Below are 19,580 nucleotides of genomic sequence, written 5' to 3'. Positions count from 1 at the left end.
GTGAAGAATTACTCAGACAAATCCCTTGATATCTAGACCCTTTCCAATCAGAAAATGGTTTGTTTTACACTGGCACGGAGCAAGTCACTCGGCTTCACTACCAAACAAAGCAAATTAAACACTTCCGAAACCTTTACTTCAGCCCATCCTGGCTGGTTACAAGCCAATCACAATACTACTTAATTACATAAACATCCAACAAAGTTAACAATTAGACATCCTGTGGCTATGAGATTATCTCTGGACAATCTCACATTAACTAAGACACCTTATCAACCATCTTTGAGACTTCACAATGGATCTCAATGTGCAAGAGTTCCTAAACGTAACCACATCCTGACAATTGCTTTTCAACATTTTCTAATCAACCTATTCAGAAATGTTATTGTACATCTCTGGAGAAGGTGGGACTTGAACCTAAGCCTCCAGGCCTAGAGGTTGGGACACTACCATGGCAGCTCAAGAGCCCTTCTGATCTATTTTTAAATATGCTCTTACACACAACTGAATATTTTTACCCATCGCCAAATCACTGCAGTATTTTACTTCTATCTATTAACCACAAGCTAAAAAACCCCATATTTTCCAATTGAATAAATTATGTGTGAAGATGATTAAAGGCAAATGTAAACCACTAAAGGTGAGGGGGTGGGTCTACATAAAAAAAACAGGGTTGGAAGGGCCTGAGATATAATTATTTAGGAGGTGCAGAGTTCCTTTTGGTTCTTCAGCAATTACTCATTGTGACTGATCAAAGGGCTGGGTCAGTGCTCAGAAGTGACTTTCCAATTTGAAATCTATCTGTACAGGAAAGGTGAATGGAATCTGATTTGATGGAGACCAATGTCTGGGTACATTGTTTTTATCCTGTTTCCTGATCTTGTGGAAATGAAATCAGCTCGTTGGTCTGTATAGTTGGAGAATCATCCAGCACAGAAACAGGCCCTTTGACATTGTTTGTCCATCTCCTAAACAGAGCTAGTCTAATTTGCCATCTACCCGACAATGTGGAAAATATACATAACAAGCATGACAAATCCAACCCAATTACCGTCCTATCACTCTACTTTTAATTATTATTAAGATGGTGAAAGGTGTCATGAACAGTGCCGCTTAGCAATAACCTGTTCAGTGATGTCCATTTTGGATTCCATCAGGGCCACTCAGCTCCTGACTTCATTATAGGCTTTGTTCAAACATGGACAAAAGAACTGAATTCCAGACATGAAGCAAGAGTGACAGTGCTTTATGTTAAGAGTTCATTTGACCAAATGCAGCATCAAGGAGCCCCAGCAAAACTGGAATCAATAGATATTGGGGTCAAATTTTCCACTTGGGAGGCATATATGGCAGATAGGAAAATGATTGTGGGTGTTGGAGCTCAGTCATCTCCAGGACATCTCTGCAGGAGTTCCTCAGGGTAGTGTCCTTGGCCTCCATGATGGTTACACAATATTCAGCACCATTCAGCAGTCCATGTTCAAATGCAACAAGAATTGAACAAGTGGCAAATAATACTCACATCACACACAAGTGCCAGTCAATGGCCATCTCCAAAACAACAGAATCTAACTATCACCCCTTAACATTCAATTGTGTCACCATCACTGAATTCCCCACTATCATAATCCCAGGGGTTACACTGACCATAAACTGCAGTGAACGAGTGAAATAAACGCTGTGGTAACAAAAGCAAGTCAGGGTTAAGGACTTTTGCAGCATATCACTCAGCTCCTGACTCCACAAAGTCTGTCCATCATGTATAAGCCACAGGTCAGAAGAGTGATGGAATACTCATCACTTGCCTGGATGGGTGCAGCTCCAAACAAAACTCAAGAAGCTTGACACCATCCAGGACAAAGCAGTTTTTGATTGACAGTGCATTTACAAACATTCACTCCCTTAACCACCGAAGCTTAGTAGCAGCAGTGTGTACTAGATGAATTTGAAATTCATCAAAGTTCCTTAGATAGCACATTCGGAACCCATGATCATTTCCATCTAGAAGGATAAGGGAAGCAGACACACTGGAACACCACCACACTTGCAAGTTCCCCTCCAACCAATTATCTTCCTGAAAAATATTGCTGTTGTTTCACTGTCGCTGGGTCAAAATCCTGGAACTCCCTGCCTAGCAGAATTGTGGGTTGATATACCGCACATTGACTGTAGTGCTTCAAGAAAGCAGCTCACCACCACATTCTCAATGCTGGCCCGTGAGTGAATAAATAACAAATACAAAAATTCTCCCCATCTCTGCATCATCTCATGACCTTGCAGTATCATTGTCTCTCCTCTCCATACTCCTTTCAATCTCTCCCCACTCTATTCCCATCTCCCAATCTCACTCTGACCCTTTGTGGCCTCCTTCTTGCCCCTACCACCCCACAGGTTCCAGTGCGCAGAAGGTTGCCTTTGGAAATGTCAAATTCTGACTCTCCCTTTCATTACTGGCGAAACATCAACTGCTTCTCATTTCCCATCTTCATTCACCCCTTTCAACCTTCACTCTCTCACCCCCTGCTCTACTGCCTCTCTCTCGCTGCTATAACTACAACTTCAGTTCGTGCTCCGGGTCCCTCCACTCCCATGGTCCCTCCTGGTTTCCATGCCATTGCTTCCAATACTCTATACTCCCAGCTGACCACCACCACCACCACCATCACTTTCCCCCCCTCTCCTCTCAGCCGTCTGTTCTCTGTCACCCGTAACACTAGTCCCTAGGCCCATATAACCCCACCGCCACTCCGGCTGCCCGCTCTTCTGGTTCACACTCCAAGTTCATAACTCCCTATTCTCTGCTCCCAGCAACAAAGGCTCTTAATTGAAAACAGCCTTTGAGACCAGTTGAGAGCAAAGCATGCAACAAATCTGAACCAATTAAACATCAAATTCTACTTCAAAGACATTGTTTGATACAATGACATTGAACAAGTTCATCAATCAGATTTACAACAAAGACTGTAATGCACAGAATATCCTTGAATGACTGTATAATATCTTGTGACATCTACTGCAGTGAATACTATATTATTCAAATTATCGCTGCCCAAAGAAACTGTACGATCTAACATTCCCCCCAGCTCAAAGTGTTCTCGGTAATTATCGGTTAGGCAAATGTATTAATCTGGATAGAGAACTGGTCCCTTTCAGAGTGGTAGGCAGTGACGAGTGGGGTTTTGCAGGGTTCAGTGCTGGCACGTCAGCTATTCACAATATACATTAATGATTTGGACAAAGGAACTGAATGCAATATCTCCAAATTTTCAGATGATATTAAGCTGAGTGGCAGTGTGTGCTGTGAGGAGGATCCTCAGAGGCTGCAGGGTGACTTGGACAGGTTGGCTGAGTAGGCAAATATTTGGGAAATACAATATAATGTGGATAAATGTGAGCTTATCCACTTTGGGCTGCATAAACAGGAAGGCAGATTATTATCTGAATGGTGGCAGTTTATACAAAGGCGAGATATATTGAGACCTGGATGTATGATGGAATAGTCGCTGAGGGTTGACAGGTGCAGCGGGCAGTGAGAAAAGCTAATGGTATGCTGGCCTTCATAGTGAGAGAATTTGCATATCAGAGTTGGGATGCTTTGCTGCAGTTATACAGGGCCTTGGTGAGGCCACGCCTTGAGTATTGTGTGTAGTTTTGGTCTCCTAGTCTAAGGAAGGACATTCTTGCTATTGCAAGAGTGCAATGAAGGTCCACCAGACTGATTCCCGGGATGAAAGACTGGATCGACTGGTCTTGATTCACTGGAATTTAGAAGATTTGGAGGTGGGGGGAAGGGAATCTCAGCGAAACATACAAAATCCTGATGGGACTGGTTAGGCTACATGCAGGAAGGATGATGTTGGGGAAATCCAGAATTAGGGATCACAGTCTAAGAATAAGAGGTAGCATTCTGAAAGCTAGTACTTCCAAATAAACCTGTTGGATTTTTTAACTTTGTCCACCCCAGTTGAACACCACATTCAGAGCTGAGGTGAGGAAGAATTCCTTCATTCAGAGTTGTGAATCTCTCACATTCTTGACCATAGAAAGCTGTTGAGGTCAATTCATTGCATATATTCAAGGAGTTCGCTGCGGCCCTTGCGGCTAAAGGGTTTTCAGGGTATGGACAGAAAGCAGGATGGAGATACTGAAATTTGCATGATCACATTAAATGGTGGTGCAGGCTCAAATGTAGTGAACTTTAAACTTTTAGTGAATACTTCAGAACTGATTAGCAACAGACTTAACATTTCAGGAAATCCAAATGTGACAATGTTAAGATGTTCTGTGCAACTCACCCAAAAACAATTTGTCCTGTAATTAGTGTTAAAATGTTTTTTTTTTAACACAGACGGCAATATCTCTAATTGGAAAAAAAGTCAACATTTATCAGCCTGTCCTAAAGTCTTGTCAAAATCTTCAGAAATATCAACGATATTGCAGCAAAAACTCACGTAAAATATTGGTGACATTTTCACTGGTACTGCCTTCCTGTGTTTGACGGAGGGAGGGACAGGCCATCTCCTCAAACATGACTGAATTACAGCCCCAAGCCCAGAAAGCTCCCCCTTCACTGAGGTTGTTTAAAACCCCCACAGAGACTCAGCTTTAATTCATCCAAACCGTTCACAACCTCACTCCGAACTACATTACCCATGCTGCATATGGGCAGCGCACCGGCGCAGTGAATGGCTGTTGTCTAGAATGGTGTGAGCCAGCCCGCGGTACTTATTGGGAGCTGTAGTTCTTACCCGGGATGCGGCAGTTGGCGCCCCGCGTTCAGGAGTTCAAAAGTGAGACCGCGCGAGGCCGGGCCGTAGTCACGTGGCGGTGCTGGACTTGAAGGTGCCGGCCCCTATCGGCGGGAACCGGGATCGTCCCTGTCTCGTCTGACTTATTTCGCGAATAAATCGAAACCCTCCTCTGCTCTTGTTCACATTACCACTTCGAAGCTGCATGAAAATGACTTTCGATTCTGTACAGTCCACTTTGATCAGCTTCCTGCTTCATGTAAAAAAAATCTTGGAAATAAACATCTCACGTGACGTTTATTCATACAGGGGTCAAGGTTGCACTGGTGAAGAGACACTGTGAAGGGCTGAATGACTTTCTCCTGTTCTCTGTTACTCTGGTGTAGTTGGATTAATGAAGCTGTTCACTGAGATGGGAGTAAGGTGACACAGGGAGTGGTTAGTGCCTATAAATCACTGTCTGACAGTGACAGTGGAAGGTTCGATCCAGTCAATTTATTCAAAAGGTAATGAGATGGGTTATGTAAAAAGTAACAATGCGCAGAATTATAGGGAAAAGGCAAGTGAAGGACACTGAAAAAGACACTCAACTTGGAGAGCTAGCCCTGATAGGTATCTGTGTGGCCTCTATCTGCTCTGTGACAATTCTGTGACAATGGGTAGAATCAGTTTGAACCAACAGAATGTGGAGAGTCAGGCAAACTTCATATTTACACAATCAGGGAACACATCTGCACATTAAAATATTACACAACAAAATGGAAGATCTGTTAATGACATTCTGTATAGTACATATCACAGCGAGGACAATGCTGTCTGAATCAGCATGGGGAAGTAAGGTGTTCTGTGGATCGAACATAGTGCACTTTACTGCTCAGGACATTCCAGAATGAGAGAACTGGAGAAGGCCATTCAGACTATCATATCTGTGACAGCTTTTGCAGGATGACAAAGAGTGTTTGAAAGCGAAAACACATGGCTTCCACAAGCTGCAGTTTGTATCCAAGTTGGAATGAAAATCATTTGACAGATTTAGAGTCATAGGGTTGCACAGCACGGAAACAGACCCTTCGGTTCAACTCGTCCATGCCGACCAGATATCCTCAATTAATCTAGTCCCATTTGCCAGCATCTGACCCGGATCCCTGTAAACCATTCCTATGTATACACCCATATGGATGCCTTTAAAATGTTGCAATTGTACCAGCCTCCACTACTTCCTCTTGCAGCTCATTCCATTCACACACCACCCTCTGCATGAAACGTTTGCTCCTTAGGTCCCTTTTAAATCTCTCTCATCTCAGCCTTTAGTTCTGGACTCCAGGGAAAAGACCTTGTCTATTTACCCAACCATGCCCCTCATGATTTTATAAACCTCTATAAGGTCACCCCTCAGCCTCCAACACACCAGGGAAAACAGTCCCAGCCTATCCCACCTGCTCCAGAAGTGAGTCTCATAGTTTGATTAAAAATATCTTAAAGTCAAGGCTGACACTCCAGTGAAGGCATGCTACATTGTTGTGGTGCAGTGTTGGTGTCCCCACATTTGCACAGTGCTAGATAGCTGGGTTCAATTCCAGCCCTGGATATTTGTGTGCGCGTGGAGTTTGCATATTCTCCCTGTGACTGTGTGGATTTCCTCTGGGTGCTCCAGTTTCCTCCCACAGCCCAAAGATGCGCAAGTTTGTAAATTAGGCCATATTAAATTGACCATGGTGTGGAGGCTAGATGGATTAGCCATGGTAATGGGAGAAGGGAGGGTTGGTGTCGGCTGAATGGCCTCTTTTCACCCTGTAGAGAATTTGTGATTCAACTGCATCATCAATCTTGATCACCTACAGCAGGAGTAGGTTCTGCATGCTTTTCTGGAGTTTTGACAATTTTACCCATCTCTCTCTGTCTTTCTCTCTTGCTTCTGAACACATTAGAGAATGAAGAACCTCTTGATATTCTCTTGACTGTCTCCCACCAGTCTGCTGGAGAAGCAAAAAGGGTTTTGTGGTTTTCCAACTTGTGAGATCCCTTTTGAGCTCCTCTCTGTGTTCAAGGGTGAAAGGGTTTTTGTTTAGCTTCCACATTCCCTTGCTAGCCCATGGGACATCCTGGAGGTGACAGTCAGCCAGCAAGAGGCTGTGGTCAGAGATGTTGGCGGATCTGGCCAAGAATGCTCAGGACACAAACAGGAAATCAATCCTTGAGCAGATAGACCTGTCTGGCTGCAACCAGGTGCATCTACGTTGCATTTCATTTGCAGGCAGACTAAAGATGTCATGCAGCTTGCCGACTTTAAACGTTCCATTCAGTGACATCCAGTTTGCTGTCAGCTCCTCCCGATGTCCATCCACATCGATGATGCAGTTGAATTCTTTGGCCAGAATGACTGATGTGCATGTCAACAGCAGCAGTGGGAGCTGCTGGACAGCCAGCTACTCACTCTTTAACACCAGTATGTACACATTAATTAGTCTCAGGGAGCGTTTCAGTACACAACGTCTGCTGCAAGGAGGCACCCGCCTACCACCTCCTTAACATTGGAGATGATGAAGTTACCTCTTCGCAGCAGAATACTAAGGCCAGAGTAATGGCAAGCGCTTCACCCCATTCAAATCAAAGGCAAATGGGCCAACAAGCACAACCAATTCCTACAGCTGCTTGGGTGTGGTTTCCCAAACTCCTGCAGTAACAGGAGGTCCGCTTTAACATCAGCATGTGTAAATCTTTCAGTTTGCTGTTGGGACGTGTTAAGATAGAAGACACAGTGGAGAGAAATTGCAGTCTGTTCAGGCAGCTAGGTTAGTATTCTCGGGTGACCTTCAATACTGTGTGGGTGCGATCAATCACAGTCAGAACTTTGGGGAAGCAGCTATTCAATAAAATTCCAGTAAGCACTGCCATTGTGACATTAAATGTAACAAAGTCATTTATGCAACAGAGCAATTTACAACAGAGCTTCAGTGAATAGTGAATGAAAGCAGAATAGTCCATCAACAATACTGATTGAAGGTGATCTAGTAAAATGTCCATTCCACTTGACCCCTGGGGCTTTACCACCTTTCATAGCTTCATAAACCCCCAGACACAACAACACCATTGACATTTGCAACTCTCACTAGTTCACAATGTAAACCAAACCAAATTTTCAGGCTGCCAGTTTACATGGGGGAAACCATTCCGCACCCAGCCTTTGGAATGCAACCTTTAGCTACTAAATCTGATAGATTGAAATTTCATAAGGTTTTGTCAGCTGCAGTCTATTATGGCTGAGTGAAGAAGATTGCAGCTTAATGTCTCAACCCAGAGTCTTGAACATTGTGCCTGAAATACCAGTGCAATACCGAGGCAGTGCTGCATGGTTAAAGAAACAATTAATTTTAATCGAAGGTACTGTCTGCTCTCTCAGGTGAATGTAGAACATCTCTTGAGACTAGAAGTGCAGAGAGTATATCCCCAATAACCTGGCCAGTGTGGAGCCCACGATCAATCACAAAATCAAATGATCTAGTCAGTATCACATTAATGTTTTTGGGAGCTTGCCTTGTGAAAACAGGCTGCCATTGATGCTGAATTATAAAAAGTGGCTAAACTTCACCAAACACATAATTGTCTGGAAGATGATTTTGGACATCCTGAGTTTGTGAAAGATTTGTACAGGGCATAGCTGGACAATTCTTGGGTAGATGCCAGTGCTGTCACTGAGTGGCACAGCAGTTCTAGATCTTGACTAATCCATACTACAGCTGAGACACAACCCTTGCTGCGGTCTGGAAAATTTCTTGGTATTATGTGGAGTGAATCAAATTGACTGAACACTGAAATAAAAGCAAAATACTGTAGATGCTGCAAATCTGAAATGAAACTGCTGGAGAAACATAGCAGGTCAGGCAGCATCTGGGAGAGAGAAAGAGAGTTAAAGTTTCAAGACCAACATGAGTTCGTCTGACCCAGTTCTGAAGTAGTCATATCAAATGTAAGGCATTCAATGTTTCTCTCTCAATTGATGCTGCCAGAATCAGAGTTTTCAGTGATTTCTCCAGAATTTTCTGCTTTTTCTTATTTTATGACGAAAGACGGATATCTCTGAAAATAGGTTCATCAAAAAGAGACTGCTCTTTGACATATGACATATTACAGCAATATGATTGACTCTCAACTGTCTTCTGAAATAACCTAGCAAGCCATTCAGTTCAAGGGCAGCTGGGGACATGCAATAAATGTTGGCCAGCCAATGACTTCAACATCCCATGAGTGAATAAAACAAAAGTCCACTTGACACTTCCAGTTGAAAATGCTTCAATGCCACCTCAGAGCTCCTCCATCACTGAGCTGACAGTTCACTGACTGACAGGTCAATAATGATCAAAATCATCAACCCTTTGTTATCACTTTTCCCTCAAATTTGGCAGCATTCTACACTGGCAATGGTTCCATGGTCATCTTAAGACTCTTATTTTCAGATTATTATTGAATTCAAATACCACCATTTTCCATGGTGGAATTTGAACCCAGGTCCCCACAATATTACCTAAGTCTCTGGATGAATTATCTTGCAATAATATCACTCAGGCCATCACCAACCTTCACCTGGTTCATGGATCATTTTTATTGCCAATCAAATGTACAGAAAGAATACAATTCAACATATCAGGTACCGGGTAAAGTGGGACTAGTGGAACTAGAGATCTTGGTCATAACAGTAACATCCTATGCAACTACTTTGGAGAATGCAGTAGTGGTTTTAGAAGCACACTTTGAATTATCCCGTGGTCAGACAAAACTGTCACTTTCCCTCTCCCAAACAACTCCTGTTTAAAATGTTCATGATCAAAGGCAATAGCCAGTCTTTCTTTCTGAATCAGTGTAGAAAATGGTTTAGTTTGTGTAAACACTCTTGATACAAACACAATGGGTTGTCCTCACTGCATGGGGGTTACTCCAAGTCCTTCTTTTACTGACATCACACTGCAGAGTGACTCTGTTGTTGACATCATAATCCCTCAGCACTGGTGATGTCATCACTAGTTGTTTGATGGGAGTGAAAGCTGCTTCTTGTTCTGTGTCCCAGTCCCACTGAACATCCTGCAGTGAGCTGATTAGAAACTTCTATACTTGAAGTGATCCTCTGCAGGACCCTTCGTCTGGTGATGTTTGGTGATCTGGTCAAAGATGCATTGATCTTCTTAAAATTATTGGCCAGATGGTGGGAGAGGTTTGAGGCAGGCTTTGCTGAGACAGACAGTGATTTGGAAAGACAGTTCTCCTGTGTGAGCTCTGAAAAGTAAATAACACAGATAATTCTCAGAGCAATGCTAGCAGCCGATACAGCTCGTAAGTCTGTGTGGAAACATCGATGTCTGCCAGAATCACTGATGCTGCCAGAATCACTGAGTTAGGAAGAGGTGAAATAAACCTGGTGCACAACACACTAGATTCCTTGTTTGAATCTTGTGGATTTCAATATGTTTGATGAAAGCTTGATCACAACCTTCACACTTGAAGTGTTACTCTCCCAGTGTAAATATGTTGATGACTGTGAAGAACTGATTAATTCAATAATGATTTGATACACACATTAGACATGAACGTTCTCCCCCAAGTGAACATGTTGATGCTTGAGCAGGCCTGATGTCTCTGAGAATGATTTGTCATACAAATTGCAAATGAATAGTTTCTCACCTGTATGAATCCGCTGATGGAACAGAAGTCTCGAAGAAGTGGGGAATGATTTTTCACACACCTCACACTTAAACAATTTGTCTCCTGTGTGGACACATTGGTGTATGCGGAGGTATCCTGCCTGTGTGAATGATTTGTCACACACTTCACACCTGAAGGGTTTCTCTCCTGCATGAATATGTTGGTGTGTACGGAGGTATCCTGCCTGTGAGAATGATTTGTCACATACCCCACATCGGAATGGTTTCTCTCCTGTGTGGACACGTTGATGTAAGCGGAGGTTTCCTGAGTGTGAGAATGATTTTTCACATACCTGACATCGGAATGGTTTCTCCCCCGTATGAATCCTCTGATGGATCAGGAGTCCCGACGAAGTGGGGAATGATTTGTCACACACCTCACACATAAACAATTTCTCCCCTGTGTGAATACGTTGGTGTACGCGCAGATATCCGGACTGAGAGAATGATTTGTCACACACTTTACAACTGAAGGGTTTCTCTCCAGTGTGGACACGTTGGTGTGTGCGGAGGTTTGATGATGATGAGAATGATTTGTCACACACTTCACATCGGAATGGTTTCTCCCCTGTGTGAATTCTCTGATGGAGCAGGAATCTCGATGAAGTGGGGAATGATTTGTCACACAGCTCACACTTCAACAACTTCTCTCCTGTGTGAATACGATGGTGTACATGCAGCTGTCCTGACTGTGAGAAGCATTTGTCACACACCTCACATCGGAATGGTTTCTCCCCTGTATGGATTCTCTGGTGGATCAGAAGTCCTGATGAACTTGGAAATGATTTATTGCACACATCACACTTAAACAGTTTCTCTGCAATGTGGATGCTTTTGTGACTGTGGAGGACTTCTGCTTGTGAGAATGATGCATCACACATACGGCACTTATACAATTTCCGTCCTGTGTGAATACGTCGGTGTAAGCGGAGGTTACCTGATTGTGAGAATGATTTGTCACACACCTCACATTTGAATAATTTCTCTCCTGTGTGAATACGTTGGTGAACGTGGAGGTATCCTGACTGTGAGAATGATCTATCACAAACCTCACACCTGAACGGTTTCTCTCCTGTGTGGACACGCTGGTGTGTATGGAGGTATTCTGACTGTGAGAATGATTTGTCACACACCTTACATCGGAATGGTTTCTCCCCTGTGTGGACACGTTGGTGTCCACGAAGCTTTGATGATTGGGAGAATGATTTACCACACTGCCTGCATTTGAATGGCTTCTCCCCTGTGTGAATACGTTGGTGGATGAGGAAGGTTGATGACGATGACAATGATTTGTTGCACACATCACATGTGAATGCTTTTTTCCCCATGTGAATGTATTAGTTGTTCAGCAGTTCTGATGGTTTGTGAAAATCCCAATAAACTCTCCAGATACGAATGTTATCTCCCCAGAATTAATGCGTCTGTGCCAAACCTTCAGAAAGGTTGTTTCTGATGGAAGGCTCCACACCACTGACCAATATCAGATCTCACGATAAGCTAAAGTTCTCCTAACGCAACTGATTTTCAGATGATGGTTTTATTGAACAACTTTTGCTGTGTTGCGCTATGCTGTGAAGGGGCCTGGATGTCTCCCAATAGTTGTGCAGTTGTTCCTTGCATGATATCTGCAGTGTCTGTTTTCTCTGTATTCTCCAGTGTCATACAGTGAAACCTTCTGGAAAACAGAAAATGGAAACAAAATTTGATTGAACCACCGCTCCTTTGTAAACTGGCTGAATTCTGTTATTTCTTCTTCACACATTCACAGGATGTGGCTGTCGCTTAATCACTCAGTATCTGTTGCCCATTCCTAATTTGCCTTCAGAATGTGATGCTGACCCATTTGAACCATCACACTCCCCTGGAGTGGGGGTGAAGGGCAGCAGCAGTTATGTAGCTGTTACACCCACAATGCATCAAGGAAGGAAATACCAGGATTTTGGCCAAGAGACAATGCATAGTCCACAGGGTGATAACCACTTTCCAACACAGAAATCAATGTTAGTAAATTAGTAAGAATCCTATTCTGCACCTCCCAGATAATTAGACCTCACCTTCTCATATTCAGGAATGAAGCATCAACAATCCTCAGCCTGGAAATCAGAGGGAAATGCTTCCAATAAACACACTCAATATCCAACACACAGCTCCAGTCACACAGTTCAGCACAAAGCACCGAGTAAACAGCTCTCTCAGCTGGATCTTCTCACACAGCATAAGGGACTTTTCCACCCCTGACTGCCCACAGGATAGTCAGACTGCCTGAAGGTTGGTGTGGATATTATGGGATACAATTTGTATAAAAGCTGCTCCCTCACTCACCATCTCCTCACTTGGTTTTCAGTCCCTATAGGAAGTGAACCAGCTCTGGAAGAGGAAGAGGAGACAATGTGCAGAGTGGGTGGGCTCTCTGATTGACGTCTCTCACAGTCAATCCAAATATTTCTGGAGCAACATGGGTTTCCTGAAACTTGGGAAACTGACCGGGGAAGTGGAGGTGACTTTGAGCAGCAGATCAGGCGGAGATTTAAACTTGTCACTGTCCCATCTGAATAAAATCTTTGAGGAGAAAGTGAGGACTGCAGATGCTGGAGATCAGAGCTGAAAATGTGTTGCTGGAAAAGCGCAGCAGGTCAGGCAGCATCCAGGGAACAGGAGAATCGACGTTTCGGGCATAAGCCCTTCTTCAGGAATGACCATCCTGAAGAAGGGCTTATGCCCGAAACGTCGATTCTCCTGTTCCCTGGATGCTGCCTGACCTGCTGCGCTTTTCCAGCAACACATTTTCAGCTCCCATCTGAATAAAGTTCACTTATTGCAGCTGCTGTTTATGTATATCTAGTGTGGGAACAACATTGTTTATCACATTTTATCTTTCAAACTGACGGCATCAGTGTGTAACATGTACAGTCGCATGGGTTTTACAGCAGATCAGGAGAGTAATATTGAACTCGAATCATTAACCGTTTTCCTCTCCTTAAATGCTACCAAACTTGTATATTTCTCTTGTAATTCCTGTTTTTATTTCATATCTCCAGCAAACCTTGCTTTTATTTATCTCAATGTTTGGGACTTCCTCACACCCATCCTAAAGCCCTACCCACTCTAATCACATGAACGCACACCAAGTGGAAATGTCTTTTCTCCATTTACCCCCAAATTCTCAATGTAGTCATTGGTCATTTTGAAGATTTGCATTACGTGACTCTCAGCCACTCTTTGCTCTGGGGGGGGGGGAGTGTCGGTCTGTTCAGTCTTTCCTGCTAAATTCTCAATCTTGTCGTTATCAATGATGTTGGTATCTTCTTCCATTTTGTTGATTTTTTTTACAAGAACTATGCTCAGTGCTCCGAGTGTTGTCTCACCGAATTCATCATATACTTTTCAATTTTCTCCTTTTTTACCTCAGTTGTGATGTCTGATTTATATATATATATATATATAAAGACAATTGATTTGCCTCACTGCCTTTTCTGTTTCATGAATCTGTAGTTCTGCCCTTGTTCAATTTATTCTTCGGTCCTGGTTGAGATCAAGGACTGCAGATGCTGGAAACCAGATTCTCGATTAGAGTGGTACTGGAAAAGCACAGCAGTTCAGACAGCATCCAAGGAGCAGGAAAATCGACGTTCCTGTCTGACCTACGCAATTGAAACGATCATCTGGAGAATTAGAAATCTGAGTGCCCCCTCTCTTTGGAGGCGTGCGTGCACATTGAAGGCGAGTCAGTATGTGGGGAAAAACTGTGACGGGATTTATTCCAACTCTGAGGAAATCACATCGAAACGAGGAATGTCACAGATGGCAGGTTATCAGATTCTTAGAATTCTCTTCCAATCTCTCCTCGTTTCAGTTGAATCACAAAGAAATGCTCATCACCACTGGACAAAGCAGAAGATTAGTTGTAAACGAATGACGAGCAGACACCCTCGTGAGGGGGAGTAATGATCGAGGACCACGCACGAAGCGGTTCACCTTCGGTCTGCAATGTTTTGGTTCGGGCGGGTTCCTTTCAGGAGGAGCGAGCAGCCGACTCATCCCGTGAAGTATCCTATTGACATCACACGGGACAAGGGAGCACTGTTTCCGATTGGTCAGTGCTAGTTTATGTCAATCCCTTGTTTCCCTTAGAATAGAATCTACACAGTGTGGAAACAGGCCATTCAACCCGTGAAGTCCAATCCTTCAAAGAGCATTCTTCCCAAATACCCCTACCTCCTAAACTACCTCTGGAATCCTATATTTCCTGGCTAATCCACATTATACAAATGGTAAAATACTGAATAAATTAATATTAAATTGATATTACCAGGAACAGAGACAGAGTACAATTTCAACATATGGCTGAAGAATTAGGGTAGGGTGTGTGCTGCAGATATGTTGATCATTAGGATGTCTTCTAAGTAAGATGGAATCTGTACAAAGAGGACGCATTGCAACTAAACTTCAGGGGCACCAATATCCCGCATGGAGGTTAATGAATGCCACTCGCGAGGATTTAAACTATTATTGCACATGGTTGGGAATTGGAGGGGCAGGTCAGTAAGTATAGAGACTCGGGAAGAACTTAAGTCTAAAGCAAATATAGCTAAGAGGAAGAGCAGTCATAGAGAGGTTGAACAGAAGTGGAGGCATGGTCTGTATCTGATTCAGTGCAAGAAATATAATTGGTAAAATGGATGAAGTTAGAGCCTGGATGAATGTACGTAATTGTGATGCTGCTTGCGCAGAGACACGGTTGAAATAGGGACTGGACTAGCAGCTTAACGTTTTGGGATATCGAGGTTCCAGACAAGACAGAGGACTACGTAAAAGATGTTGGGGGAGTTGCATTACTGATTCGGGAGCACATCAGAGCTGTGTTAATAGAAAACATCCTGGAGGGATCTTGCATCGAGACATTCTGGGTAGATCTCAGGAACTGGAAAGATAAAATCACAATGCAGGAACTGTACTACAAGCTTTTCAGCTACCAGTGGGAGTTAGAGAATGAGATATAAAGTCAGATTCTGAAAAGGTGTAAAAATTACAGAGATGTTGTAGGTAATGTTAATTTCCTCATATCAATTGGGACTCCCTCAGTGCCAGGAGTTTGGATGAGGAGCAATTTGTTAAGTGTGTTCCGGAGGATTTAAGCTCTACAGAACTATAAACAGATGAAGTCCTTGAAGTATGTAGAGAAAGTAGGTAGGAGCTCAAATGGGAAGTTAGGTGGGTGATAAACAGCTATGAAATTTTCATGGCCAGCAGGGTAAAAGAGAATCCCAAGTATTTTATACATATATCAACAAGAGAGTAGCTAGGGAAAGAAAGTAGCAATGAATAGGAAATCCTCAAATGTTGAACAGTAGAACTCTGTGAGTCACATAGAATAAAAACACTAGAGATGAGACCATTTTTTGAACTATCATGTGACATATCCAGCTGGCTATGCAGGGATGGTGTTGATGTATTCAGCCTAATCAGTGTGAGAGATGCCTGAATTAGTGGATCCACAAAGCTTTTCAAATGTAGCTGAGTTTAATTAATGCCTGTCACTGGACGAGGTGATCTATAGTCATCCCCGAGAGCATTCTATAGGAGCTATAGCGAGATAATCCACAGACCAGTCACAGGGAGGAGAGGGTGGAGAGTGATCCACATGAATTTGATTTGATTTATTGTTGTCACGTGAACTGAGATAGTGAAAAATATTGTTTTGCATGCTATCCAGACAAATTATACCTTACATAAATACATCAGGGTAAAATAACAGAATGCAGAATTTGTGTTACAGCTAAAGAGAAGGTGCAAGGAAAGATCAACTCTAATATAGGAGAGGTCCATTCCTAAATCTCATAACAGTGGGGAAGAAACTATCATTGAATTGGTTGGTTCATGTTTTCAAACTTTTGTATCTTCCATCTGATGGAGGGAAGGGAACGGGGCTGAAGACAGAATAACCAGAGTGGGAGGGTCTTTGATTATGTTGGCTGTTTTTCGGAAACAGTGAGAAGTGTAGGTGGAGTCAAGAGATGGAAGGCTGGTTTCGTGATGGTCTGAGCTGTGTTAACAACTTTCTGTAGTTGCTAGTGGACTTGGGCAAAGCAATTGCCATACCAAACTGTGATTAAACCAGATAGGATGCTTTCTGTGATGCATCTACAAAAAAATGGTAAGAGTTATTGTGGACATGCTGAATTTCTGCAGCCTTCTGAGAATGTAGTGTCAATGTAGATGGACAAGGACAGATTGTTCATGATATCTACTCTTACAAACTTGAAGCTCTCGACCAACTCCAGCTCAGCACCATTGATACAAGCAGTCGTCTGATATCCACTCTGCTTCCTGAAGTCGATGACCAGCTTCTTTGTTTTGCTGACCTCGAGGAAGAAATTGTTGTCTTTATACTGTACCACTAAGTTCTCTATCTCTTTCCTGTACTCTGTCTTATTGTTGTTTGAGACCTGACCTACTATGATGGTGTCATCAACAATTTGTAATTGGCAACACCATTGTGAGTATATAAGGGGTTGGGTGTGCAGCCTTGTGGGGCACCAGTGTTGACGATTATTGTGGATGAAGTGTTGTCACCTGTCCATACTGATTGCTGTCTGAGGGTCAGGAAATCGAGGATTAGCTGTACAGCAGGGAACACTCTCCTAGGTCTCAGAGTATGGAGATAAATTTGCTTGGCATTATGGTTTTGAAAATGGTGCTAAAATCAATAAATAGTAGTCTGACGTGGATGTCCTTGTTATCCAGATGTTCCAGGGATGAGTATGGGGCCAATCAGATGCCATGGTCCAACTCTGATGTTCGGCAAATTGTAATAGATCAGAGCAAGTTGGGAGGCTGGAGTTGATGTATGCCATTGTTAACTTCTTATCACAAAGAGTTATGAGGCAAACTCTTTGTGAATTCTTATGACTATAAAAGAGACAGTCTTGATCAGGAAGGGAATTAAGTATTATGGGCAGGCAAGTGGACATGAGGAGAGTCTGATAACTCATGACTTTGTTGAATTCTGTAGGTTCTGGGGGATGAATAATTACTTCCCATTCCAATTCCTTATGGACTTTGGTCTTATTACTCACAGAACCTGATTCAATAATGCACCTGGAGCTATTGCACGCTGCTGTGCACTGAGGTGGCTGCCGAATCGACAAGGAGACCCTCTCTATTCATTATAAGTTTTTATCAAATTGAGATGGACTGGATGGAGATACAGATGCTGGGATCAATGCTGGGTCCAGCTCTTTACATCAAATTCCAATAATGTGGGGTGTGAGATGGCCAAGAGAGGTGGTCACCAGCATAGCTTAGTTTGCTAAACAAACGCAACCCCAACAATGGAAAAGAGCCTTTTTCTAAAAAAAATGTGTTTTTTGCAAAACCTTTGAATCCATTTCATGTGTTGAGAAACTTCATGAGAATGTGCAGACAAAACGTTGAGGAATCTGAGGGTGTGCAGAATCCTGCAAATACCAGTAAGGACAACCATTCAAAGACCACTTCATTCACATCAATCAGAGTCTGGACAATGTGCATTGTACATTTCGGTCATCTCTGAACCTGTTGAGACCAGAGTGGAATAAAGTAATCCTTGCTCTCAAGGGACAGCGTAGGAAGAGTTGAAAGATTAGTTGCTGATCCACATGCATCTGCTGAGCTTCACTCGTAATACTGCAGAAGGTTGAAGAGCAGTGATCAGAGTGAGAGACAAACCACATGAATTAGCCACTTTAGCTCTGTGCATTCATTGGTTAATGTAGACAGGTGGATTTTTAAATCAGGAAATGATCAAGTGTTACTGGGGGAAAAAAGCAGGAACGTGGAATTCAGGGTTATCAGATCAGCCGCAGTCACATTCAATGGTGGCAGAACACACTCACTGAGATGAATGGCCTATACTTTCTCTTGTGACATGTGATTTTATGTTCTTGTAAAAGTAAGTGGACGATTCTGAGGATCAGATCTTTCTCAAGAAACTGACTACAATGCTTACTCCACGAATACCCCTGCCACTGCGACAGTTGCAAAACCATTAGTTTTCATCATTGCCGATTTTCTTGAGACTTCATTGACTCTGACTTGGATTGCTGGAAAGACTCACCTTTTGCTCAGTGCAAATCCTAGGAAACAAGCAAACTCTTGTCAAATCAATATCAATGCACATTTTTCTTTCATTCCCTCACTTTTATCTTCTCTTTCACAGAGTAAATGTTAGTCCCACGTGAAATTCGTTTTCTTTTTTCTATGAGCAACTGTGGATTGAGTGGACCAGAAGCTGAAAAGAGAGGTTTCATCTGGCAGTCCTTACTTTGAACGCTGCTGATGGTGACGTGTGACAGTGAGCGGAGCTTGCTGATAACTGAATTCAATCTCCAGGATTTGTGGGGAAAACCTGTGAGTTCTGTCGACTTCAGAATTTCTGATGTACTTCCATGACACCCCAAATCAGCTACCAATTTCTGAATTTGGAGGAGGTTGTTATATTCTCGTCAGTTCTTTTTTCAGAGCAATTTGTGTGACTTTCAGGTACTTCAATATACTTGCAAACAGTTCGGATTTACAACATCCATTTTACATCAAATATTGTCTGATATGCTATTTCAGGAATCAAACAAAACATTAAAAAACAGAACAAGCAATGGTGCATAAAAATTGACTAAACCCATAACTACAGCAAATTCTGCTTCACCTGAATTGATATATTCTCCTGCAGTCATCTCACACAGTCAGAACAAACTTCTGCCATCTGTAAGAGTCCTGAGGAAACAGTCCAGGAGGATGGAGCTCGGGCTGATGTACGGCCTCACTCAGTTATGCTGTTATGTTCGCCTGAAGCCTGCTTTCCTGTCACTCAAAGTGTGGGCCTGCCGCTGCTGTCAATATTAATCGTCAATAGAAATTTGCATGAACACCTCAAACTGAAGAACAAATACAGGAAGAAAAAACAGTATTTGAAGACACCAAGACATGCAAACTCTGCACTGATTTAAATTGTGTGAACATATACAAAGTTGTCCTGAAGCTACAGCACAATTCTCATCCAAACACACACTCCAGTTTCCCACAAACTACCTCACCTCCTGAGGGACTTTGGAAGTACCACCAGATCTGAACAGCCCATTGTTAACAACTCGAGTTCACCATC

General features: G+C 42.9%; 1 protein-coding gene across 6 annotated transcripts in view; it reads right to left on the bottom strand.

The window, feature by feature from the left end:
* Nucleotides 1-9,328: 9,328 nt before the first annotated feature.
* Nucleotides 9,329-19,580, bottom strand: part of LOC122541583 (uncharacterized) — a 102,443-nt gene continuing 92,191 nt past the window's right edge. For 2 of the 6 annotated variants that reach the window (XM_087979732.1, XM_087979735.1), the window contains exons 2-3: nt 10,422-12,116; nt 9,329-10,016 (exon numbers count right to left, since the gene is read on the bottom strand). In XM_087979732.1, the coding sequence (XP_087835858.1) occupies nt 9,733-10,016; nt 10,422-11,769 (1,632 nt within the window). In that variant the 5' untranslated portion in view covers nt 11,770-12,116 and the 3' untranslated portion in view covers nt 9,329-9,732. Of the gene's footprint in view, nt 12,117-12,495; nt 12,711-19,124; nt 19,260-19,580 lie in introns of those variants that run through there. The other 4 variants (XM_087979733.1, XM_043678425.2, XM_087979737.1 and 1 more) reach the window with 4 other exon arrangements.

The sequence above is a fragment of the Chiloscyllium plagiosum genome, unplaced genomic scaffold, assembly GCF_037043375.1.
Source record: "Chiloscyllium plagiosum isolate Xiang-an unplaced genomic scaffold, Cpla_swu_hap1 HiC_scaffold_35, whole genome shotgun sequence".
Lineage (NCBI taxonomy): Eukaryota > Metazoa > Chordata > Chondrichthyes > Orectolobiformes > Hemiscylliidae > Chiloscyllium > Chiloscyllium plagiosum.
Note: the sequence above shows the minus strand (reverse complement) of the source record. Positions and strands in the feature narration are given on the sequence as shown.